Genomic DNA, 26,740 nt, shown 5'->3' with positions numbered 1-26,740 from the left:
TAATTTATGGGAACCATTTCCCTCCTTTTATCATGTGAGTTCTGGGGATCAAACTCAGGTTTTAAGTGCTTGCATCAAGTGGCCCCCTGAACCATTTTGTTGGGCCCCATTTGGCATTCCTATACCTCCCAATAATATCAGTATTACAGAAACTGTATTTCCTGTTAAATTCCACATTCTTAAAATATATCAGTTTTAGTATGTTTTACCGAGTGTGTGTGTGTGTGTGTGTGTGTGTGTGTGTGTGTGTGTGTGTGCGTGTGTGCTCAGAGGACATCTTGTAGGAGTCAGCTTCCACCATTTAGGTTCTGGGCATTGAACTCAGGCTGTCAGTCTTGGAGTCATTTTGCTATTCCAGTGTGGGCAAATACATGAGACTTGGTCTAGATGGGTGATTTCCGGTGAAGTCAGAGTTAGTCTTCCTGTCAGGGCTTTGCCATGTAACTCAGGATGCTTTCAGTCCTCTGGCCCCAAGCTCCTGTGTGGTGTCCCACAGTGTCTAGCTTCAGTGCCCTCCTTCAGTGCTCCCTTTATAATTCTGAAAGAACATTATTACCAAGCATATAGTCTTTAAAAACCCTTGTCATATCCTAACTGTACTATACAGGACTCTTACACATAATTTGTGATGAGATAAAAGTATGTAGTTTCCCTGTAATGTCAATAAGGGATTGGTTCCAGAGCTCTCCTTCCCTTAGATACTAAAATGCACAGATGCTCTGGTCCCTTACATAAAATGTATTGTGCATGCCTACACATATCCTTCTGTATACTTGAAATCATTTCTCAGTTACTTCTCATATTTATTACAATGTGAATACTTGTAATATTGTACAAGGATTAATGATAAAGGAAAAAAGTCTATAGATATTCAGTACAGACTTAGGTTTTATTTTCTTTCTGATGTCAGTTGAATCTGAAAATGCAGAACCCGTGGATATGCCGGTCTGACTATCCAAGGAGATATAACAGTAGTCACACGGCTGTAGCAGAACATGTATTGCTGAAATGCCACACCACTTCAGACCATTACAGTTGCATGGTTGGTGAGTAAGACTTTGAAAGTGATGTAGATATTAGCGAACTTCATTTCTTCAATATACCTGAGCTTGGAAGAGTTTGACAACAGGGCTGGGAAAGTGGTCCAGTGGGTACTTCATACTTGCCACCGAAGTCTGAAGACCTAGGTTTGAATCTCTGACTCCATATAAAGACTGATGGTGGAAAGCATGCATCTGTAGTCCTAGTATACCTTCGGGAGATGGAAGGCAAAGACAGACGAACCCCTGGCTAGCTGGCTAGCTAGCCCAGAGAATACATAGGCAAAACTAGAAGAGACCTTGTTCCTAACAAAGTGGAAATTAAGACCAACACCTGAGGCTGTTATCTGATGCATATACATACACACAACACAGAGATATATCTGCCTTCCCTGTACACATCATATACTCATACTACCTCATTTTGTCTACTTTAATAAAATGGGTGTAACCTTTTATGAAACCTTTTAAAAAGATAGGTTCTAGTATTATTGTTTAGGCTGGCCTAAACCTCCACCTCACAAATACTGGAATTACAGGTGTATATACCATTACATTTGGCTTCTTTAGGAGCTCTTTCTCTCTTTGACTTAATTTAGTTTTATTTTGTTTTTAACGCCTTTCTAAGTAGCTCTGACTGCCTTGGAACTTGCTATGTAAACCAGGCTACCCTCAAACTCATAGAAATTTGCCTGCTTCTGCCTCTTAAGTCCTTGAATTAAAGGCATACATCACTATGTCCAGCTTTATTAAGCTTTTAACTGTTCTACATACTTTTTTTAAAAAAATTGTTTTAGATTTATTAATTTTATGAGTATGAGTGTTTTGCCTACATTGTGTGCCTGCACTATGTGCATGTTGAATGCTCTCTGAGGTCAGAAGGTATTGGATTCCCTGGAACTGAAGTTACAGATGATTGTGAGCCACCATGTGGATGTTGGGGCCTCTGCAAGAACAAGTGCTCCTAACCAGTGAGCCATTTCTCCATCCCCATTCTGTCTCTCTCTCTCTGTCTCTGTCTCTCTGTGTCTCTGTGTCTCTCTGTCTCTCTCTGTCTCTGTCTCTCTCTCTCTCTCTCTCTCTCTCTCTCTCTCTCTCTCTCTCTGTCTCTCTCTGTCTCTCTCTCTCTCTGTCTCTCTCTCTCTCTCTCTCTCTCTCTGTCTCTCTCTGTCTCTCTCTCTCTCTGTCTCTCTCTCCCTCTCTGATAGGGTTTCTCTATGTAGACCCAGATGTCCTAGAACTCACCCTGTGGACCAGGCTGACCTTGAACTCAGAAAGATCCACCTGTCTCTGCCTCCCAAGTGCTGAGATTAAAGGTGTGCACCACTTCTGTGTGACTAAACAATAACTTCATTTTTTTTTTTTTGTGGTTTTTCGAGACAGGGTTTCTCTGTGGTTTTGGAGCCTGTCCTGGAACTAGCTCTTGTAGACCAGGCTGGTCTCGAACTCACAGAGATCCGCCTGCCTCTGCCTCCCGAGTGAATAACTTCATTTTTAATGAAAGTAATTTTCATTTGTGTCTTTGATATGTTTTTTTACCTGTTTTTTGTTTAATTTTTGTAAGCGGTTGTGTAGGTTGAAGCATATTTGTTTTGCATTTTGACATTTAATTATAGCAGCATTTGTTTAAAGATTAATCTCTTTATTGAGTGCCTTTGTACAATGTTAGATATCAGCTAGTTTTTGTCTTATTTCATGAAGCCCTATGTTCATTCTTTTTAATAGCTATACTTCCTTTTTAAGAAATTAGTTCATTAATTTTATGTGTATGGGTTTTTTTTTTTTGCCTGCATGTATGTCTGTGGCCACATAAATGCTTGGTACCTTAGGCCAGAGTTGGGTATTGGATCTCCTGGTACTAGAGATGTAGATAGTTATGAACTGCCACGTAGCCCTGACTGGCCTTGAACCCATGTCCTCTGGAAGAGCAGTCAGTGTTCTTAACTACTGAACCATCTTTCCTGTCCCAGCCATACTGTCTTAATTGCTGGAGCTTCATATAAAGTCTTGAAATCAGGTAATCTGATTTAGTTTTTTCTTAATTCAGTATTGATATGGGTGTTCTATGCATTTATTTATTTGTTTATTTTAAGACCAGTTTGTCTCTGAACAAATTCTGCTGTGAGTTTGATAGTGATTGCATTCTTCCAATCCTGAACTTATTTAGCTCATCTTGCATTATTTGTATTATATATGATCTTGCATTATTAGCATTTTGTAATTCCCATGCTTGTTCTAAGTAGTTTCTGGGCATATTAGTTACTTGTTCTGTGACAGAATGCCTGGCAGGAACAACTTCAGGGAGGAAAGGTATCAGTTCACCTTGATCTGGAAGGCATGGAGCCTGGGGTTGTTCTGTTTATGGCAATGGGGACTTGTGGTGTGGCTTCTTCTTGTCCTGGTGGATCAAGGAGCATAGAGTTCAAGCCAGAACCAGAAGTTGGAATCAACTTGTAGGCCTATGTCCAGCAATGACCTCTCAAAGCTGTGTCACCATCTGCTACGTTTACAAAGTCAGTCTAGTCAGGAGTTGACTTAGGTCTCTGTGTTGGAGTTGCTGTGGTTGCTGTTGGTTTCTATGTGTTTCTGGTTCCTCTGGGTTAGTTTGATAGGCAACCGTTTTCTTCAGTATTTCTGATCAGCCCTCTGCTTGAGTCCTTCCATGTTTCCTGTAAACCCTCTTTCTTATGCTCTTGATCTTGGTAGCCTGATTGTGAGATGTGGGACCAGCCTTGGGGTAAGGCTTTCTAAGAGACAACTCCTCACCTGGATAGTTTGGGTTGAGGATTGTTTTCTGTCTCATTCTGAGGTGGACAGCTTCATGTCTTGCTCCCTTTTTCCACTAGAGTTTATTTACCTGTGCTTGAGGTGTTGAGTACTGGATCTTCTTTGCTCAGTACTTCAAGTTAAGCTTTTACTTTCTAGAAGACAAGAGCACTGAGAGTATTGGTGCTTGTGCTGCATTGGCCACGCTCTTCCCCCAAGACCTCCACCAGCCTCAGTGCCTTCTCCGATCTCCTGCCTAGCCTTGGTCTTAATTGTAGAATAATTTTATCTGTGGGTGCAAACTGGAGTCTGAGAATGGGTAAGAATTCTCTTGTGCCTCTGCGTATTTAAGAGTTTTCTTACTAAGCTCTGTAGACTTGATAAGCAGTTAAAAACATCTGCCTGTCTTCCAGAGGACCCAGGATCAATTCCCAGCACCCATATGGTGGCTCATAACTGTCTGTAACTCCAATTCCAAGGGGGTTCGACACCCTCTTCTGACCTCCATAGGCACTGCATGCATGTGCACAGACATATACACAAAAACACCCATATACACAAAATAAAATGCTCAAAAATATTTTCAGAAGAAGTTTCCATACTAGCCCATACTCAGATACTAATAATTTGTTAAATACAGTGGCATTCTTATTTTTATTTATTTATTTATTTATTTATTTATTTATTTATTTATTTATTATGTATACAATATTATGTCTGTGTCTATGCCTGCAGGCCAGAAGAGGGCACCAGACCCCATTACAGATCGTTGTGAGCCGCCATGTGGTTGCTGGGAATTGAACTCAGGATCTTTGGTAGAGAAGGCAATGCTCTTAACCTCTGAACCATCTCTCCAGCCCCCAGTGGAATTCTTCTTATCCCTTTGTACCATAGCTTCATTTTCTTCCTGTCACTTGTAGACTTTTTGGTTGTATATGTCTTTTTTTTTTTTTTGAAAGACTGACTGGTTATTCATAACAGTGGTTCTCAACCTTTGGGGATTGTTCACCTCTTTTACAGGGGTTGCCTAAGACCACAAGAAAACACAGATATTACATTATAATCCATAACAGTAGCAAAATTAAGTTATGAAGTAGCCATGAAAATAGTGTTATGGCCAAAAAAAAAAAAAAAAAGAAGAGCTAGTTCCAGGACAGGCTCCAAAACCACAGAGAAACCCTGTCTCGAAAAAAACCAAAAAAAAAAAAAAAAAAAAAGAAAATAGGGTTATGGGGTCACCACAGCATGGAGAACTGTATTAAAGGGTTACCGCATTAGGGAAACCAGTGTTCTACAACCTTAACTTTCTTATGCATTCAAGAACAGTTATTATTTTATAGATAGTTTTTTCTTATTGTAATATGACTGATTTCCAGTCTCTACATTCCAGACAGAAACCAGAATTCCTTTGTAATTAGAGGTATTATTAAATTTCTTATTGTTTTATTTAGGAAACATTGCAAAGTGAAAAGTATAGTCACTAAATTTCTGTGTAACCATTACCTGATTAATCAGTTACTAAATTTTTGTCAAATGTCCTTTATCACTATTTTCCTGTACATTTACAAATTTTTACTATTGATGTGTTTGAGAGTAGAATCCTCAACGCCATGACTGCCTACCTCTGAATACAGTAGTCTCACTAAAATTTTAAAAATTAATTTTATTATTTTGAGCCAGGGTTTCACTGTGTACCCATGACTAGTCTGGAACTCACAATGTATATCATTCGGGCTTTGAACTCACAGAGATGCTCCTGCCTTTGCCTCCTGAGTGTGGAATTAAGGGCCTATGCTACCATATCCAGTTAAACCTGATTTAAAACAAATCTTAGTAATATGCTGTATATTAAAAATTATATACTGATCTTACAATATATATCAGTAATTTGTATTCATTAAATCTCTTTCTGTTTGCAGGTATCATTATTAGGATTGGAGATTTTAAGTGCCTTTGTGGATAGATTGTCAACGCGATTTAAATCTTATGTGGCAATGGGTAAGTTCACTTTAAGAATGATTGTAGAATTTGATATAGTGACTTTTTCTTTGCATTTTTGTTAGTTTCTGTGAATTTATAAAATGTGTAGTTTGGGGACTGGAGTGATGATGGTTCAGTGGTTAAAGCTCTTGTTCTTCCAAACGCCTGAGTTAGAGTCTTAGCACTGACAGCAGGTGGTTCATAACCAGGAATAATTCTAGCTCGAGGATCTGATGCCCTCTTTGAACTTTGAGGGTTCTTGTACAATACAGCATACTCTAACACACAAGCACATTAAATTAAAATAAAGTCAATTTAAAAATACATAATTTCAACCAGGTGGCGGTGGTACACACCTTTAATCCCAGCACCCAGGAGGTAGAGATAGGCAGTAGGATCTTTGTGAGTCTGAGACCAACCTGGTCTACAGAATGAGTTCCAGGTCATCTAGGGCTACACAGAGAAACCCTGTCTCAAAACAAAAAAAATATTAATTGGTGGAGATTGTTTGTTCATTTCCAGCTGCCCAGAAACACAGAAAACTATATTATTTGAAATACTATTTGGCCAATAGCTTAAGTGTATTTCTAGCTAGCTCTTACATCTTAAATGAACCCATTTCTATTATTCTATATTTTACCATAAGGCTTGTGGTTTACAGGTGGGCAAAGTTCTGGCACCGTCTGTTTCCTGTAACAGCTATATGGCTTCTCCCTGATTCTGCCTACTCTCTCTTTCTGTATCTGCTTGGAATTCCTGCTTTGCTCTATTCTGCTAAGCTACTGGCTGAAACAGTTTTATTCATTAACCAATAAAAGCAACACAGATGCAGGACTTCCCACACCATTTCCCCTTTTCTGTTCAAATAAAAAGGAAGGTTTTAACTTTAACACAATAAAATTGCATATAACAAAACAGGTATCAAACAAAAATTACAGTTACAATATTTATGTCTACTTTATCTTTTATCATAACTAAGGAAAACTATAACTTTCTATTCTTTAACTCCATCAGAGAGCCCAGAAGGATATAATGTTACCTAAGTAAATAGGAAATGCTTTGTAAGCAACTTCCAAAACTCTAGAATTGACAGAGACTCTCACTGCCTGGACAGCCACCCAAAGTTCTTCTGTAACACTGGGGCACCCATTTTCAGCCTTCAGGCCCATAGTATCTGGTAGATTTTTCCATGAAGCAGGAAATTTCAAAGACAGTAACACCTATATTGGTAGTTGTAGTAATAAGAGCGGCAGGGCTGCGTCCCTGGCACCTGGCCGCCCGCATAGCTAGCTTATGCCCTGAAATAATTATATGGAAACTGTATTCTTTTAAACACTGCCTGGCCCATTAGTTCTGCCTGGCTAGCTCTTACATATTGATCTAACCCGGCTTCCCCTACAGGTAGTTTGTCAGTTACTTTCTTCTGTGTCCTGCTGAATGTCTGGCAGACTTTCATCAAGTAGGAACCCCGAAGGACCGTCTCACTTCTTTATGCAACTTCAGCAGTCATTTTTCTATGGGTCCTGCATGTCCAGTTCATACAGCATAAAATTAAGCAGTCCAAACAAGAGCACTTTCCTTGCTCAAATGGCTAACAAACTCCATAAGGAGCCTCTTCAATCCCTGTCATCCTTTTGAAGTAGATTGGTGCTGCCAGGAACAGATGTGTCTCATTGTCATGAAAAGTCCTAAGTTCTTAAAACCTTTAAATGCCATGTTCAGTTAGTCTTTGAATACCTATCTAGTCTTTGAATACCTATCCATCTGAAATATATCTCTGTACATCTAGAAGACCTAACTAACATGACTACAAGCTTGACTATTATTATAGATGACTATCTATTAACCTGTATTTCTTAGTTATACATTACATTTTTAAATGAGCTGCACAAACACAATACCTTAATCAAGAGCAGAAATACACATATAACAAAATTGACCTTAAATTTGTATCAGTAAACCATACATACTATACATAGTTTACACAAAGAGTTAAAAACTTATTAAATAGATAATCACAATTCTGCAAAAAAGAAGAAGCAACAAGACAACACAACCTTCTAGATACTATTAATAAATATGTCATGTGCTCCTTTTTAGTGTATTTTAATCTTTTGTAAAATAATAAAATTTGTAGGATAACTTACATGCTGTGGGATTTTTTTTTTTATTGTTGATTTTATTGTTTTGAGACAGGGTCTCACTATATGGCCTTGGCAGTCCTGGAATTCCCCATGTAAACCAAGCTGGCCTCAAGCTCATAAAGATCCTATTGCCTTTGCCTCTCAAGTGCTGGAATTAAGGCATGTGTCACCAGACTAGCTACATTGCTATTTTTTTCACACTGTTTATGGAGAAGTCTGTTCAGACTAATACTTTAGGAAGTATAATAACAGCGAGTTACAGCTTTTGTCTTGTTCAACATGGAGCCTGAGTCTTGCACACTGAGCCTACAACATTAAATCTGAGCTGCACTCCAGTCCCACAAGTTCTTAATATTAGGTTGAATAAAGTTACTGTGGTTGATTGCCCCAGAAGCCTCCCTAAATACTGTTTTTGTATCACAGTTTGTTGGCTTCACTCTGAGCCGCGGTTATGATCTGCTTGCCGCATGTTCATTGTGCCTCTCTAAGTGCCTACTCTGCATAATGCAGTGACATAATTGACTTTGACTAAACACGTGTGATATTCCTGTGCATTTTAGAATGCTTTATGAATGAGTTTGGTACTATTTTATAGCATCATACAGAAATACAACCTTGAATGTTAGTGGCTTTTTTTTTATGATTCAATGCCCATAATGTCAACATAATATTAAACTTACTTTCAAATAGCTTTGATCGACTTCTTCATGTTTAGTATGCCACCAAATTGTGTCAGTTTTTCTATTTTTCTTTTCCATCTGTTTTCTCAAATAAGTTTTTTGGTTTTCACTTTTAATCACTACTTGGTAGTTCCCTGTAGTAGAGAGTGCGGGGTCCTTTTGTTCCTTCCCGCCCTGCTACCTTACATCTGAAATAATTACACAGAAACTGTATTCATTTAAACACTGCCTGGCCCATTATATCTAGCCTCGTCTTCCCAGCATTCAGTTCTGTCTCCCTGCCTGCCTAAGCTGCTGCCCTATCAAAAGACCAAGGCAATATCTTTATTCAACCAATGAAAACAACACACAAACAGAAGGGCTTCCTACACCAGTTTCCACTGTTAGTATCAATAGCTTCTGAAGAGAAATTTTTACTGGCCACCTTCTGCTTAAAATTGATAATAGATGTTAAAAACCACGCTCTGAAGACATGTTTGTAGATGAATTTGAGTGTGTAAACAGAAATTTTAAAAATAAAGTTCCATACTTTGGACTTAGAGAAATTGTATATTAAAGTGTGCCTAATATTCTCTTATGTGTAATTATTGGTTGAAGTTGTATTACCACTTCCCTTTGTTTGGGTCCATGGAGATTTCCTTTGCTTTTTATTTATTTATTTATTTATTTATTTTTGTTATTTACCTATCTATTTATTTTGGTCTTTCTGCAAACTACTGTTAGTTAGCATTGTTTTCATTTTGATGATCCTTTGTGAAACTTGAGCTTATTATGTGCAAGCTTATGTGGTGTGATGGGAAAACTTGACCTTCATTTGCTCCCATTTATCGGAACCCTCCTTTAAAAGTACTGTGTCTGTGAGAGAGGATCATCATGTGTCTCTGACTTGGAGGTAGACAGTATCTACATTCTTCAAGAACTAGACTACCTAAGCCAGCCAGCACACTCCTTTAATTCCAGCATTTAGGAGGCAGAGGCAGGCAGATCTCTGTGAATTTGAGGCCAGGCCAGGCTCCAGACCTACAGAGAAACCCTGTCTTGATAAACCAAAAACAAACAAACAAAAAAAGAGCTAGACTTCCTTAGATTTGCTTTCTTATTTAATCCTATCATAATGCTTAAATAGCTTACCTAATTCTGTATAGGGCCAATATAGTGGCTTAGTAGGTAAAAGTGCTTGTCAACAGCTTGATGACCTGAGTTCCATCCCCAGAGCCCACATGGTAAAAAGAACTAACTCCTGCAAATTGTCCTCAGACCTCCATGTATATGCCTTGGCTAACGTGTTTCCCCAAATAGAAAATTAATAAGGAAATATAAAACAATTTTAAAAGTCTCTTTGTAAAAGGAAAGGATCGAATTAAATCATGACCTAACATTTCTTTAAACTTCCCTAATCCTCCCAGATCCCTCCCAAATACTCAACCTTTCTCTTCCACTCTTTAGAAAGTAAACAAACAAAAAACCAGAAAAATCCCAAAGAAAAACTATAAGAAACACACACATAAAACCCTTAAAATGCACAGAATCAGAAAACATTATAAACAAGCAAAAGACCAATATGACAAAAAGTGCCCAGATAAAGCAACATGAGGCAAAAAGTCTACAGAAATAGCATCGAGTTCATTTTGTGTTGGCCATCTACTGCTGTACATGGGTCCTGCCTTAAGTGTATAATATGCCCGTGAGATTCCATTGCAAAACAACAAATTTTCCTTTGCTAGCTGGTGTCAGCTGCAGATAGCTTCTTGGTTCGGGGTGGGAGCACCTGTTCACTTTGCCTTCTCAGTGTTGCTACCCTGTCTTGCTTGAGCCTGTGTAGACCTGTACATGCTGTAGCATCTCTGAATTCCTATGTGCATCAGTCCTTTGTATGTTAAAAGTAAATATGTATTCTTCAAAAATTGAGAGCCCTGTTCAGTGTTAGTTCTAGTTCCAAACAGAGGTTTGCACATTGCTCAGCCATTAGAGCTTTAGATATGTTTCTGAAGAGAGCATGGCCTCTACCATGCTTCCTAAGTGATCTGTCCACACTGAGACTGATCACTAACTCTGGTTTTATGGGAACTGAGTTTAATAAAGTTTTGTAGTATAAAAATTTAGCAGATAGTCCAAACCCTAAATGTGTCTTCACAAACAAACAAAAAACCAATCGAGTGACAGAGTCTTCAGGACACGGAGTTCTGAGTTTTATGTCTTGTAATTTTACATTTTACAAAACCAGTAGAATGAAAACTTCTTCCACCTATCCTTCAGTTTTCAGTATTTTCCCGTCCAGTACAGTCTGTGGTAAATTGACACATTGTTTAGATTCTCTTCACTTACAGAGTGGAAGCCCTTTTTCTGGGTGCCTAGTAAAGACGCAGCGTTCGTTCACTGTAGTTATCCATGAATCACGGGCCATATATGAGCAGGTCTGTAGTGTATATTGCCGACAGTTCCAAATGCCCACTGTATTTTTTTGTTTGTTTACTTCATCTACTCTCTATTCATAAGGAGTAAACAAGGAAACTTTGAGGTTTAGGAAAATTTACTGTCTCCTGTAATTAATAAGTAGGTACAACTAAATAAAATGTTGTTGTCTCCAAGAGAATAAGTGTAAAAACAGAAATTTAAGGACCAGTGAGGTTACTCAGGTCAAGGTGCTTTCCACACCAGCCTGTTGACCTAAGTTTGATCTCCAGAACTCATGGAAAAGTGTGAGGAGAGAATTTACTTCACAAAGTTGTCTTCTGACCTTTCTATTCGTGTGTGTCATGGCATGTTCACATGCGTGCACACATACATACGATTAAAAATTTATTATAAAAATAATAAATTTTTTTGTTTAATACAATATTATGTTCATGTTTGTTCATGTCCAGTTTTTTTTTGTTTTTTTTTAGTTGTTGTTGTTTGTTTTTTCAAGACAGGGTTTCTCTGTAGCTTTGGAGCCTGTCTTGGAACTAGCTCTGTAGACCAGGCCGGCCTCAAACTCACACTGTATTCCAGTTATTAAAGGTTTTAAAATATTTATATTCTATAAAATTACTTTTGTTTTTAGACATGATTTTGCTCTGTAGCCTGGAACTTCCTATGTTGCCCTGGCGGGCCTGGACTCTTATGGCTGTCTTTGTGTCTCAGCCTCTGCGTACAGGGTCATAGGCATAAGCCACCACAACTGGCTTTAAAATTTTATGTTAATTTTGAGACAGAGTCTTACTATATAGATTCCAGCCTTGTCTTGAACTCACTATAGTAAGTAGCCTGGGCTGCCTTGAACTTGGGATCTTCTTGCCTCTACTTCCCCAATCCCTAGTACTGAGATTATAGTATATGCCACCAAATTTTACATGCTGCCTAAAGTACTTCTTAGTATTAGACTGTATTTGGCCGAACATTTAAATTCTCTTTTGTAATTTAATTCTGCCTCTCAGAGACAGAGTATCTTTTTTCCTGTTACTGGTACATGGATACCAACACACACACACACACAGACACACACACACACATGCACACACACACACATGCACACACACATACACACAGTCCCAACTATCTAAATTATAAGTAAACACTGATTTTAATAGTATTGTAGTGTAATGATATTGTTGTAAGGATTAAACAAGGTAATTTATTTTTTCTATTATGTTCTGTGATTTAGAAGTAACAGAGATTCCCGTAATAGCCAGTCTTACAGATATTGAATAATTCCTGTTAATACTACATATAAACAAACATAAGGAAAGATTTTCATTCTGCCCTCTGATTCATACTTGGCAGTGCTTATTTTGTTTAAATGGTGCCGTGGTCTTGCACTGTCTGGCAAACTACTGAGCCGTATTTCTAGTCATGAACAGTACTCATATTGGTTTATAATTGAATAAATTTATTTTTATTACTATTTTATTTTATGTATGGATCTTTTGCCTACATTAATGTCTGTGCAAGCATTATTACCCACGGAGGCCAGAAGAGGGCTTTGGATCTCTGGAGCTGCAGTTCTGAATGGTTGTGAGCTGCCCTGTGAGTGCTGGTGTCCCACCCAGGTCCTCTGAAGAGCAGCCTGTGCTCTCAACCAGTGAGGCGTCTCTCCAGCCCCTGGTTTATAACTTCAGTTATGAGGGATGCGTTTTGTTTCAGTGGGACATGTTCTTTCTATATAGTCCAGGCTAGCATAGAACTCTCACTCCTGCTGTCTAAGAGCCTCCCTCCCCATTTCTGGGATTAAAGCATGTGCTTCCATGCTCGGCTTGAAGGTGGTCCCCTCCCCCCCATTACACCTTCTGTAAGTAAACTAGATAAATGTATCCTTTTTTGTTGTTGTTTAAATTTCATTTCTTCTACTTCCCCATTAAAACCTGGATTTAGGCCTATGTTTTTGTTTCTGTTTGTCAGTTATGAAATATGTTCAACAAGAAGAATGTGTAACATGCAATTTAAAGAATAATTATAAAACCAACCCTTGACTGTGACTGTGTCTGGGTCCAGAAACTCAAATCTGCCAGGTCCTTGAACTACCCCTGTCTACACTTCCTGATGATACCTTTTCAGTCCACCAGAGGTCTTCCCTATCAAAACCTCTAGAAAAGTATTTACTTGCTTGTCTATGGATCCTGACCACATACCTACCTCCAAATGGAATAACACTGTTTGTCTAGTTTTGAACACTGTCCCAACTGGCTATGATTGTACATACTAACTACATTGAAATTTGTTCTTAGTTTTCATTTGAACTCATGACTAAGAACTTAAAATAATTTCTTTTCATAAATGATTATGGCAGTAGTTGCTCTTTGTAGTTCTGTAAAATATGGTTTGTGATGGATTGTAATACTTGTTCTTCCCGCATTAGTTACCACAGCTTTAATAGACAGAATGGGAGACACCAAAGACAGAGTTCGAGACGAAGCTCAGAACCTGACACTGAAGCTGATGGATGAGGTGGCACCACCTATGGTAGGTTTGCGTTGATTGAAAGTTTTCTTTGTTTTGTTTTGCTTTTTAAGACAGGGTTTCTCTGTGTAACAGCTCTGGCTACCCTGGAATTCACTCTGTAGGCTGGTCTCGCCTTGAACTCACAGAGATCCACCTGCATCTGCCTCCTGAGTGCTTGGATTAAAAGTGTGCACCATCACTACCCGGCTTGAAATTTTCTCATTAGTTGAATGGTAAGTATAGCAAAGCAATAAACCTTGAAAGCATAAATGTTAGAATTTTAAATAGTGGATTATTGCTGATGTTTTATGGAAGTTCAAATTTAAGGTGCAGTGTCAACATGTGTTTTTTATTTTCATTAAACTTTTCTATTTTTCAGTTACTTACATTTAAAAAAATACAGAATTAAGTGATTTGACAGTATGCCGGTTGTAGTTATACTTCACCATTTTCTGGTTTTTCTTACCTGCAAGTTATAAGATACTGAAAAAGAAACCTTTTTTTTTCCCGGTTGGATGTGTGGCCTATATTTGTAATCCTAGTAATGGGGAGGAAGAGACAGGCAGGCATGTTTTAGGCTAGTGAGAGACTTGTGACCAAAAAGGGGGCGGGGTTAGCTAGCACCTGAGGAACAACACACAAGATTGCCCTTTGTCTTCCACATGTACGCATACTTACCTGTACTCACATTCACCCACACGCATGAACACACTTGCACATGTTTATGGGCTCTTACACCAATAGCGTATTGGTCTGTTTTATGTTGTTACACAACAAAATGTCTGAGGTTAGATGCTTGTAACAACAACAAAAAGATGTATTTAGCTCATAACTTTGGGAGTCATAGTTTTGTGGACACAACTCTTGCTATGTGATATGGGGTCCACCTAGGTGCATCACCGCATGGGAGGTAGCTGCGTGATAGCATAAATGTTTACATGCTTATGAGAAGAGCCAATATTTTTCTTTGCTCAGTATATTTTCTAAAGGTCCTTCCGTTAAAAATTATTTTATGTATATATATATATGTATGCATGTATGTATATCACGTATATACAGGTACCTGCAAAAAATCAGAATTGGAGTTACAGAGGCAGTTATGAGCCATTGTTTGGGTACTGGGAACTGAAATAATTTCTCTACAAGAACAGCAGTTGCTCTTAACCACAGAACCATCATCCCTCTAGCCCTGGGCCTTTCCGTCTCAACACTGCTATACTGAGGACCAAGCTTCTGACACATAAACCCTTGGGAGAACGACGTCCACACCCTGGTGTGGAATCCTTAACAGAGACTAAAAATAAGCTGACCTGTACAACACGGTTGGGAGGCTAGCTTAAGGTTCACGCGATAGTCTCAGTGGTGTCATGTGATGCTAGATGGTTATGGTGCACATGTTTAGTAAGGCAAGAGTACTGAGTTATAAAGGGAACTGAGTAGAAGGGATTTTATGCTTCATAACAAAACTTTTCAAAACAAGTTTTGTGGATAGTCTTTACTAACTTACACTTATTTTTTTTTTCTGGTTTTCTTACTATGAAAAGTACTATAGATGTAAACATTTAGAGTTCCAGAGAGGATTGCTGAGACAGGTTAATCAAAATAAGATTCCCCCCTTTGGTGGTTGTAACAACAGAGCTCAGAGCCTTGTAGATCTCAGTGGCAAATGTTCTGTCACTGGACTATATATCCAGCCTTAGTTAAGATTTTTAAAATTGACAAGCCTGATAGATAACCTGAGTTCAGAGTTTGATCCCTGGGATCTATGGGAACAAGAGAGCTGACTCTTGCAAGTGGTCCTTTGTTTTCACATCTTGAGTCACACACACACAAATCGCGCATCACTCCTCTCTCTCTCTCTCTCTCTCTCTCTCTCTCTCTCTCTCTCTCTCTCTCTCTCTCTCACACACACACACACACACACACACACACAGTGGGGGTGGGGGAAACTTACTGTGTGTTTTGAAAGATATAGTAGAATCCTTGCTACACTATACCTAAACAGTTGTTTTGCATTATTGGTATAAGCTTATTTTTCCTTTCTCCCCTCAGACTAGGTAGTCATAAAATGACCTGTCCCCGTTATAAGATGTTTGCTGTCATTCCATGTGACAGTCTGTAGTAGTTGCTAAGGAGTTTTGCATCTAGGAGTGCTTCCCAGACCACTGTGCTTATAATTTCATGTAACATGAGGGCTTGCTGCTTGTTGGGGTTTCTCTTCCTGCCCAGTTCCCACAGCCAGTAAATCCCAAAGAAAATCACAGAGAGAGCTCCATAAGTTATAAACTGATTGGCCCATTAGCTCAGGCCTCTTATTAGCTCTTGTAGATTATATTAACCCATTATTCTTATCTATGTTAGCCACATGGCTCATTACCTTTTTCAGCAACGCAGGTCACATCCTGCTTCTTTGGTGGTCTGGGGATGGATAGGCTTCCTCCTTCCTAAAATTCTCCTGTTCTCATTGCCCCACCTCTACTTCCTGTCTAGTTGACCTGCCTATACTTCCTGCCTGGCAAATCAGTGTTTACGTAAAACATGATTGACAGAATACAGACAATTCTCCCATACCAATATCAGAGCTGTTAGCATAGAAGAAACCCGTGTTCATGGAAATGCTTAGATGCTTATGTATGGAGCATGATTTTCCTTACAGTTAGTAAAATTTAAAGTGAAATTATGTAAATAAAAACCAGAATTTTGGCTCAGATATTAAATGGGTAGGAGCCCACAAAAACAAAAAGAGAAACCTTGTAAATATGAGTTGAGCTTCTGTTTTCTGAACACTCAAAACTTTTTTGTTCATTGACATAACATTAAGACTATGAGTGGAAAATTCCACACCTGATCCATGTGACAGACTGCAGGCAAAATTTAGCTGCACTAAAAATATATAGAAATGCTCAGGTTATGTGGTAAAGTGAGCATGAAACAGAGATGAGTCTCAAGTCTAGGTTTGTGTCCTAGCAACAAGATTTCTGTTACCATGTAAATAATGCTAAAATTTGAAAATGCCCCAAATATGGAACACTTCTGATCCCTGATGATTTGCTTGTAAGATTAGAAGAGTTACATTTGTCATAGCAGTCTCTGACTTTATTGCGTGTATCTACTTGTTTTCCCCATAGTACATCTGGGAGCAGCTGGCCTCTGGTTTCAAGCACAAGAACTTCCGATCTCGAGAGGGCGTGTGTCTGTGTCTTATTGAGACCTTGAACATGTAAGTTCTGTGGTTACTGAAATAACTTGCTCTCTTTTAGTCATTTCTCAAGGTTTTTTTTTTCTTCACAATGTGAAGGAAGAATGGAAATAAATTTAAATTCAATTGATCTCCCAAACAAAAATATAATATTTAAAGCAACTTTTGGATATATATCTATTGTATTTATTTTTTAATTTGTCTCTTTTTTCTTTAACCATGCAGAATTGGTGGTTATAGAACAGATGTGCTAATAAGTTTGGATCTTCTCTCTGTTAGGCTCTGCTTCAGAACTTCTGAACTCAATGGTGTGTCACATGTTGAAGCCATTTCCCTACATTGCTTTTACCTCTGGGCTCTAGGCTAAGGCACTATGGGTGACGGCTACAGTGATGCACCTGCTGGGACTCTGTCAGGACGGTGTACAGTGCTCTAGTGGCAGCGGCAGAGTTCTGATAGCTTAGGCTTCACAGGGCTATGATATAGGCAGAAGAAATGTGTGTTAGGCTTTTATTCCTAGTCTAGTATAACTTTCCAGACTCTGTGCGGGGTGATAGGTAATACGCAGTCTCTTTCAACTCTTTCTGTGGTGTGACTTCCTCTTCTTTCACTGTTCTGGGTCCTTCCTGCTAGCAAGTGCAGATTGTGGCCTCTCGTCACTGCACTTCCTGAATTTTAGCTCTCCTGTCATTTGCATTTAACCCAGACTTCAGAATGTTAGTAAACGTAAAGATCTGTTAAGTTACTTATTTCATTTCTCTATGTATTGAGATCCAGTGTCATTTTTAAAAAAAATACAATTTCAAAAGTACATGCTCAGATTTTCTTAAGTAATTGATAGACTACCAGAGTTGTCAAAATGCTGTTGAGTATTTTGCCCTGTTGGATCATGTGTCAAGTTGATACAAACTATAGTCATCTGAAAGGAGGGAACCTCAGTTGAGAAATGCCTTCATGAGATCCAGCTGTAAGACAGATTCAACGCAATGCCCATCAAAATCCCAAGATTCTTCAAAGACCTGAAAAGAACTACCGTTCTTTCATATGGAAAAGCAAAAAACCCAGGATAGCCAAAACAATCCTGTACAATAAAAGAACTTCTGGAGGCATCACGATCCCTGACCTCAGACTCTACTACAGAGCTACAGTACTGAAAACAGATTGGTATTGGCATAAGAACAAACAAGAGAACCAATGGAACCAAGTCAAAGACCCAGATATCAATCCATACATATTCAAACACTTGATTTTTGATAAGGAAGCAAAAAATATCAAATGGAAAAAAGAAGCATATTTAACAAGTGGTGCTGGCATAACTGGATATCAACATGTAGAAGAATGAAAATAGACCTATATCTATCACCATGCACAAAACTCAAGTCCAAATAGATCAAAGACCTCAACATAAAGCCAGCCACACTGAACCTTATAGAAGAAAAATGAGAAGTACACTTGAACACATTGGCACAGGGAACTACTTCCTAAATATAACCCCAGCAGCACAGACACTGAGAGAAACAATTAGTAAATGGGACCTCCTGAAACTGAAAAGCTTCTGTAAAGCAAAGGACAAGGTCAACAAGACAAAATGACAGCCTAGAGAATGGGGAAAGATCTTCACTAACCCACATCAGACAGAGGTCTGAGCTCCAAAATATACAAAGAACTCACGACATCGGACATCAAAAGAACACATAATCCAATAAAAAATAAAAATGGAGTACAGACCTAAACAGAGAACTCTCAACAGAGGAATCTAAAATGGCTGAAAGACACTTAAGGAAATGTTCAACATCCTTAGTCATCAGAGAAATGCAAATCAAAACAACTCTGAGATTCCATCTTACACCTGAAAGAATGGCCAAGATCAAAAACACTGATGACAACTTATGCTGGAGAGGTTGTGGGGAAAAGGGAACACTTCTGCACTGCTGGTAGTAATGCAAACTGGTACAACCCCTTTGGATGTCAGTATGGCGATTTCTCAGAAAATTAGGAAACAGTCTTCCTCAAGATCCAGTAATACCACTTTTGGGTATATATCCAAAGGATGCTCAATCATGCCACAAGAATATGTGCTCAACTATGTTCATAGCAGCTTTGTTTGTCATAGCCAGCACCTGGAAACAACCTAAATGCCCCTCGACTAAAGAATGGATAAGAAAAATGTGTTACATTTACACAATGGAGTACTACACAGCAGAAAAAAATAACAATATCTTGAATTTTGCAGGAAAATGGATGGAGCTAGAAAACATTATTTTGAGTAAGACAATTATCACATGTACTCACTCATAGGTGTTTTGTTTTCGTTTTTGTTTTTTTGGTTTTTCGAGACAGGGTTTCTCTGTAGCTTTGGAGCCTGTCCTGGAACTAGCTCTTGTAAAGCAGGCTGGTCTCAAACTCCCAGAGATCCACCTGCCTCTGCCTCCCGAGTGCTGGGATTAAAGGTGTGCGCCACCACCACCTGGCCTCATAGGTGGTTTTTAAACATAAAGCAAAGAAAGCCAACCTCCAAACCACAGTCCCAGAGAACTTAGACAACAATGAGGACACTAATAAGAGAGACTTACATAGATCTAATCTACATGGGAAGTAGAAAGTATAAAAGGACAAGATCTCCTGAGTAAATTGGGAGCATGCGGACCTTGGGGGAGGGCTGAAGGGGGGAGGGGAGAGGCAGGGAGGGGAACAGAGATAAATGTAGAGCTCAATAAATATCAATGAAAAATTAACAGGGTAAAACGCACACACAGATCCAGCTGTAAGGCATTTTCTTAGCTTGTGATTGATAGGTAAAGGCTCAGCCCATTGTCAGTGGTGCCATTTCTGGCTGGTGGTCCTGAGTTCTACAAGAAAACAGACTGAACAAGCCATGAGTGTAAGCCAGTAAGGAGCAATCCTCCATGGCTTCCACATCAGTTTCTGCCTCCAGGTTCCTGCTCTGCTTGAGTCCTGTCCTGACTTCCTTTGGTGATGGATATTTATGCCTTTCCTCCCCTACTTGCTTTTGGCTGTTGTCTTATCACAGCAGTAGCTGCCCCGACTAGGACTGCATTCATCACACTTACCCAGGTCTGCTGTTAGTATCACTTTGCTTGATACTTGTCTTTCTTTAATGATGGACATCCATGCTCTTCATCAAAGTTGTCAGTCAGGAGATAAAAAGAAAGGCATGGCATTGGTGGCAAATACCTTTAATCCCGCCACTTGGGAGGCAGAGGCAGGGAGGAAATATCTGAATTCGTGGCCTTCTTGGTCTACAGAGTGAGTTTCAGGACAGCCAGGGCTACACACAGAAACCTTGTCTTCAAAAACAAAAACACAAAAGAAGAAAAAGAAAGTATTAAGATTTTTTTTTCAGTATTTAAAATGAAACCAAAGTCTGTGTTTTCTTAAATTATATTTAGCTTTGGAGCTCAACCATTGGTCATCAGCAAGTTGGTGCCACATTTGTGTATCTTATTTGGAGATTCTAATAGTCAGGTAAGAATTTTTTTTACCCTCATGTATTGACTGTGTGTGTGTGTTGTGTGTGTGTATGTGTGTGTGTGAGGGGTTGGTGGTTGCTCTATCTTGTGGTCTTGCCTTATTTAAGCCATAACAGTGAAGACAGAAGGTAGATAGTTAAAAGATTGCTCCCCCCTTTTGTTTTAAGTTAAATGAGGGTTTGACTGTGTTGCTCAGAATCCACTGGGTTCATGTGATCCTCCTGCTCCACCCTCCTAAGCAGCTAGGACTACAGGCCTCTTCTTCCTTTTTCTTCCTCTTCTTCGCCCTTCTACCAGAGTTTGTTTGTTTACTTATTTATTTTGAAACAAATATAAGGTTTTAAATTTTTTTTTAATATTTATTTATTATGTATACAATATTCTGTCCGTGTGTATGCCTGCTGGCCAGAAGAGGGCACCAGACCCCTCTACAGATGGTTGTGAGCCACCATGTGGTTGCTGGGAATTGAACTCAGGACCTTTGGAAGAGCAGGCAATGCTCTTAACCGCTGAGCCATCTTTTCAGCCCCCAAATATAAGTTTCTTGTCAGTTCTTAGACTGATATTAAAAAGTACTTAATGGTTAAATTCTTGAGTTTGACAGGTTAAGAAAATCCTGGGTTTCCTTCTGTAGTTCACCTTAATGTTAACTGTGGGGCTAGAGTATCAACGGTCTACAATCTTGAATATGCTTATACCAGAACTGTTGGGGTTGTTGATAGTCCTGTTTAATAGGGAAGGCCATTGTGTCCATGGTGCATCTCTTGACCTGAGCTGTCTGCTGTAATCAGGAGACAAAGCTTCATCTTCCCCTGAAAGTCAGTTGTAATATTGTAATGTTATGAGCTAGCTAGGGCATTTGGAGTAAGATCTTACAAACTGTAGTTGCCCCTCAACAGATTTATAGAGCTTTACTCTCTTTTATTGCTGTTTTATTTACAGACAAAAGTTCTCCTTTTCTTGATCAGCCTGGTCTCAAGCTCTTGAACTCAATTGATTTTTTTCCCACCATAGTCTCCCAGGAAGCTGGGACTTACAGGTGTGTGCCACCACACCTAGTTGGTTGCTTTTTGATAGTGAGTTGTGCAAAAAAATAAGTGTTGTTTTTCAAATTGTTCTCTTAGGCCCCATTCTTTTTTCACCTCTTATATAGAATGTAACATTTACCATTGCAGCTATGTTTAAGTGTGCACCTTGGTGGTGTTAAATACGTTCACATTGTATTGCGACTGTATCACCATCTCCCTGTAAAACTTTTACCTCCTCAGAACTAAGACTCTGTACCCATGAGACAACTTCCCATTACTTCCCCAGCTGCTGGCAACTACCACTCTTCATCATAATTTGACTACTCCAGGTACCTAGTGGAAGCAAATCAGACAGTAGTTGTCCTTTTTGATCGATCCCATTTAGTACAAGTTATCCATGTCGCAAAATGTGTCAGGATTTCTCTCATCTTTCTAAGGTTGAGTTATTTTCCAGGAACAAGACATCACTTTATATATATAGATATACATGAATAGGAATTGTTGTTTTGTTTTTTTTTCTACCTTTTGACTATTCTGAATAATTTCAGAAATACTGGTGAAAAAATATCTTTTCGAGTTCAGTACACATTTTTGAAGATAATTTGGTTCCAGGAAATTAATTAACTGTAGTTTAGGTTAAAAAAATTACAATTTTTGAAATCCCAATTGCTAGCTTTTATTCACAAATTTCTATTAACCATCTCCCACCTCCTTTCTTCTTTTTTTTTTCTTTCTTTTTTTTTTCTCTTATCCTTTTCTTTGGATGGTAGTAGGGATTTAACCTAAAGATCTCACACATGCTGGGCAAGTGCTCCACCACTAAGATCTTGCCCCTCTTTAAATGGGTTTTGTAGGGCTTTTTTTAATTTTTAGTTTTTTGACAAACTGTGGTTTTGGGTTTCCATTAATAATATGTCATATTATAATTTTCTCAGGGACTGAAAAGACATTAAAACTAACTTTTAATTAGGTTGGCCTGCTAGTTTGTTGTTACCTTGAAAGGAAGTATGTGTTATGTCTAAGTTTTCTTTTAAATGTCTTGAATTCTTTAACAGGTGAGAAATGCTGCAATATCGGCTGTAGTGGAGATTTATAGACATGTAGGAGAGAAGCTGAGGTCTGATCTGTGTAAGAGAGATATTCCTCCTGCTAGGTAAGTCTTTCTAAACTTATATTTTGTTCTAGTTACCCCCCCCCCCAACAGGTTTTTGAGACAGCTGTTTTGGAACTCTTTTAGACCAGGCTGGCCTTGAACTCACAGAGAGATCTACCTGACTCTGCCTCCCGGAGAGCTGGGATTAAAAATCACACCTAGCCTATTGCTATGGATTTTTAAAGTTGTAATTTTGTTCACCTTATTAAAGTAAAATATTAGAGTCAGGTGTGCTGGCACGTACCTTTAGTCCCAGCACTTGGGAAGCGGAGGTAGGCAAACGTCTGTTAGTTGGAGGCCAACCAGACCTGCATAGAGAGTTCCATCTGGGCCAGCCAGAGATCCATAGCATCTACGTATCCTGAGTTTTCTGGAACCAATTTATAGAAGTAAAGTTACATACCTAGATAGTTGGCACTCATGTAGCTTCAGGTTTCCTTCAGCTCAGCTATGTAAGTACTTAATATTTCCAGGGTAGGGTTTGTGTGAATTAGAATTTTCTCCGTAGATAGTCCTGTCACCTGCGAAGATAGTTTTATTTTTCCCAATCTGTATAGTTTTCATTTCTCTTTCTTGTCTTTGATGCTTCCTGTGTGCTGTTAAGAAAGAGTAGAGTGGGGGTACATTCCTGCCTTGTTCTAATCTTAGAAAATTTCTAGTTTCTTCGCATTAAGAATGATGTTAGTTGCTAGGGTGATGGTACATGCTCTCAATTCCAGTACTTTGAAGACAGAGACAGGTGGATCTCTGTGAGTTTAGGGCTGGTGAGATCCTGTCTCCAGGAAAAAAAAAATGATATAAGTTGTTGGCTTTTGGTAAGTGTTTTTTTTTCTTAGGAGTTGATATTATTTTAAATTATATTTTATTTGGCGTGTGAGTGACGTGGTAGGTGAAAGTCAGAGGACAACATGGGGGAATCACCACGTCAGCTGGCTTTGGAATGAGCACCTTTTTGCCAATTGGCTTTCTTTCTACTTCTAAAAATTGGTTCTAGTGAACTTTTTAGGTATGTAGAGTTAAAACTAAAAATGAATTAAGCATTTTAAGTGTAAAGGTGGCCTGGGCAAAGTGATTTTTTGTTTGTTTTTTTCAAGACAGGGTTTCTCCGTGTAACAGCCCTGGCTGTCCTTGAATTAGCTCTTGTAGACCAGCTGGCCTTGAACTCACAGAGATCACCTACTTCTGCCTCCCCAGTGCTGGTATTAAAGGCGTGTGTCTCCTGGCTAATCTCTGAGTTCAATCCCTGTAGACCAGGCTGATCTCAAACTCATAGAGATCCACCTGCCTCTGCCTCTTGAGTGCTGGGATTAAAGGTATATGCTACCAGGAGAATCTCTGTGAGTTTGAGGCCAGCCTGGTCTACAGAGAGAATTTGCAAATTGTTTTAATGGCTACCCCTAACATCTTTTCCCTAGAGTCCAGCTTGTAACCATTTATTTTTGACTAGTATTGTTTATAACTATCAATTGTCTGTGTTTTCCTTTTCTTTCTTTTGGGGTGGTGGTGGTGTTTGAGGCAGAGTTTCTCTGTGTATCCCTGGCTATTCTGGTACACACTCTATAGACCAGGTTGGCCTCAAAGTGAGAGATCTACCTGCCTCTGGATTAAAGGTGTGTGCCACCACTGCATTTTTAACAGTAGTTTATATTGTTGATCTTATTACTGATTTTCGGTTTCTGGTGGTAAAATTTTCAGGCTTCATTGTGGATGTGTAACACAAATAGTAAAAACCCAGAGACAGATATTGAGTTCAACCTGAAGATTAGAAAAGCAAAGTAACCAAGCTACCAGGGAGCTTTTACCTCTCTGAAATCTTCAGTCTTAAAGAGGGCAAGTACCTGTCTCATCCTGCTTTATATTCTTCCCTAGCGCTGGGATTACAGGCATGTACCACCACCAGCCGTCCTCTGTGGTTGGCCAGTGTGGCTGCTGGGATTAAAGGTGTGTGCCCCCACTGCCTGGCCTGTATAATTGAGTGGTGTGCCTGTTTTGCATTCTGATCTTCAGGCAAGCTTTATTTATTAAAATACAAATGAATATCACTACATTTCTCAATTTTGTCTGAAATAAAAGAAAAAGAAGGCTATAAGTAATATAAGAAAACGATATACAGTAAGTACAATAACTATGTATAAAATATATTCAGGCAATAAATACATCAACAATGTCTAATCCATTTCCATTTGACAAATTCCAAGAAAATCCTCCAGAGCTATCCTATTTTGGTGAGTCAAAAATCTTATACCTAATTTACTTTCTATTATAATTTGTTTTCTGTATTTGGTAAACAAGGAAAGCCAGACTTTAACTTTAACTAGTTTTCAACTCCTTCAGAGACCCAAGAAGGAAATAATATTGACTGAGTGTAACATGCAGGCCTGCTTGTTGGGGGTTTCTCTTTTGCCCAGTTCCCACAGCCGGGAAGGCCCAAAGAAAATCACACAGAGGTCTCCATAAGTTATAAACTGATTGGCCCACGAGCTCAGGCTTCTTATTAACTCTTGTAACGTATATTAGCCCATTATTCTTATCTATATTAGCCACATGGCTCAGTACCTTTTTCAGCGGGATAGGTCACATCCTGCTTCTTTGGTGTCTGGACAGGACTGCAGAAAGAGCTTCCTTTCCAGAATACTCCTGTTCTCATTGCCCCGCCTCTACTTCCTGTCTGGTTGTTCCGGTAATACTTCCTGCCTGGCAAATCAGTGTTTACGTAAAACACGATTGACAGAATACAGACAATTCTCCCGCACCAACTAAGTAAGCAAAAAGTGTGAGCAAGTGACTTCCAAGAATATGGGAAATAACAGAAATAGCTGGCTGCCTGGACAGTTACCCAAAGTTCCTGTGCAACATTGGGGCATTCATCTTTGGCCTATAGGCCTAGCATGATCAACATACTTTTCTGTAAAGAAGGATATTCTGATGGGCTGTCCCTCCTTATCTTGACAAAGTTTGACAGTCATTTTCTTTTGTGCCCTGCTTGTCCAATTAGGACGGCATACTGTCAGCAGTTGAGACAAGGGCATTTTCTTGCCCAGTGGCTTACTTTTGTCATAAAGAAAGTAAACTCCATCCATGTTCAATGCCTATTATCTTCTATGTAGTAGAATGGTGCTACCAGGAGCAGACATGTCTCATTGTCTCAAAAAGGAGCATATATTATTAAAATATCTTTAATGCCATATTCTGTAGGTCTCTGAAGTGTTTGACAATGACCTGTCTATCTAAACTATATTTTTTTAACCTTGAAAACATACCTTATGTAACTACAAGTTCGATTTATAATAGGTGATTAACTACTAACCTGCATTTCCTTATTATCCTAAATAGTTGGTAATAATAATTTTCAATTAGAAGTTTGCATTATATTGTTTTTGTTTTGTTTTGATTTTTTTTTAAAAAAAAGGTTTATTTATTTATTATTTATACAACATTCTGCCTTCATGTACGCCTGCACGCCAGAAGAGGGTAACAGATCTCATTACAGATGGTTGTGAGCCACCATATGGTGGCTGGGAATTGAACTCAGGACCTCTGGAAAAGTAGCCAGTGCTCTTATCCTCTGAGCCATCTCTCCAGCCCCCCTTTGCATTATATTGTTAAGTGACTTGTATAGGTATAATACTTTGAACAAGAGTAGAAATGTATGTACAATATGTTCTAACAAAATTAATCTCAAATTTGTATCAATATACAAAATGCCAATCCTGTGTAAAACATTTAAAACTAGTAGTTGTTTTTTAAAAGTAGATCCAAAAACCTACCTTTTTATCTTATCATATCTTTATCCTCCCTTTATTTTTTTCAGAGTAGATTTAGTAATCTACTTTTTAATCTATCATCTATATCCCCCTTTTTTCTTTTCAAAACAAGAACCTTGTATCTAATTTCCTTTAACTTTCCTCTTGGCTGTAGCCAATAACAACTTGTAAGCAGCCCCCTAAACAATGACAGATATCCATAGCTGATTGAATGACCACAAACCACCCACCCCACCTCTTGGGAATATGGATGTCATGCTCTTAAATTTACTTCCTTCTGTCTGGAGGTGACAATATCTTTAGGTGATCCTGAAAACAAAAATTTGGATCAATTGTCAAGTTGTGGGAGAGGTAGTTTCATCATTTGTTGTCCAGTCTTTGCATAATGGGAAAGTATAGGGCTTGTCTCAAGTCCTGCCTGGCTAGAGTAGTCTTGTGAGGCTGGATCGTCTCAGCTAGCCACCTGGAAATAGTTCTTAGTAGTTTGTAGTCCAAAAGCCAACATGTAGATGTTGTTCTTCAGCTTAGTGGTGTTAGTGTAGTCCTGAAGGAATCATTGTTGTGGGACCCCATCCTCG

General features: G+C 38.8%; 1 protein-coding gene across 33 annotated transcripts in view; it reads left to right on the top strand.

The window, feature by feature from the left end:
• Clasp2 (cytoplasmic linker associated protein 2) overlaps positions 1-26,740 on the top strand; it is a 192,101-nt gene that overhangs the window by 5,339 nt on the left and 160,022 nt on the right. For all 33 annotated transcript variants that reach the window (XM_075964306.1, XM_075964312.1, XM_075964311.1 and 30 more), the window contains exons 2-6: positions 5,726-5,804; positions 13,445-13,548; positions 16,656-16,747; positions 20,137-20,212; positions 22,301-22,398. In XM_075964306.1, the coding sequence (XP_075820421.1) occupies positions 5,726-5,804; positions 13,445-13,548; positions 16,656-16,747; positions 20,137-20,212; positions 22,301-22,398 (449 nt within the window). The remainder of the gene's footprint in view (positions 1-5,725; positions 5,805-13,444; positions 13,549-16,655; positions 16,748-20,136; positions 20,213-22,300; positions 22,399-26,740) is intronic.

The sequence above is a fragment of the Microtus pennsylvanicus genome, chromosome 3 (genome assembly GCF_037038515.1).
Source record: "Microtus pennsylvanicus isolate mMicPen1 chromosome 3, mMicPen1.hap1, whole genome shotgun sequence".
Lineage (NCBI taxonomy): Eukaryota > Metazoa > Chordata > Mammalia > Rodentia > Cricetidae > Microtus > Microtus pennsylvanicus.
This window is presented reverse-complemented; position numbering and strand designations above follow the sequence as displayed.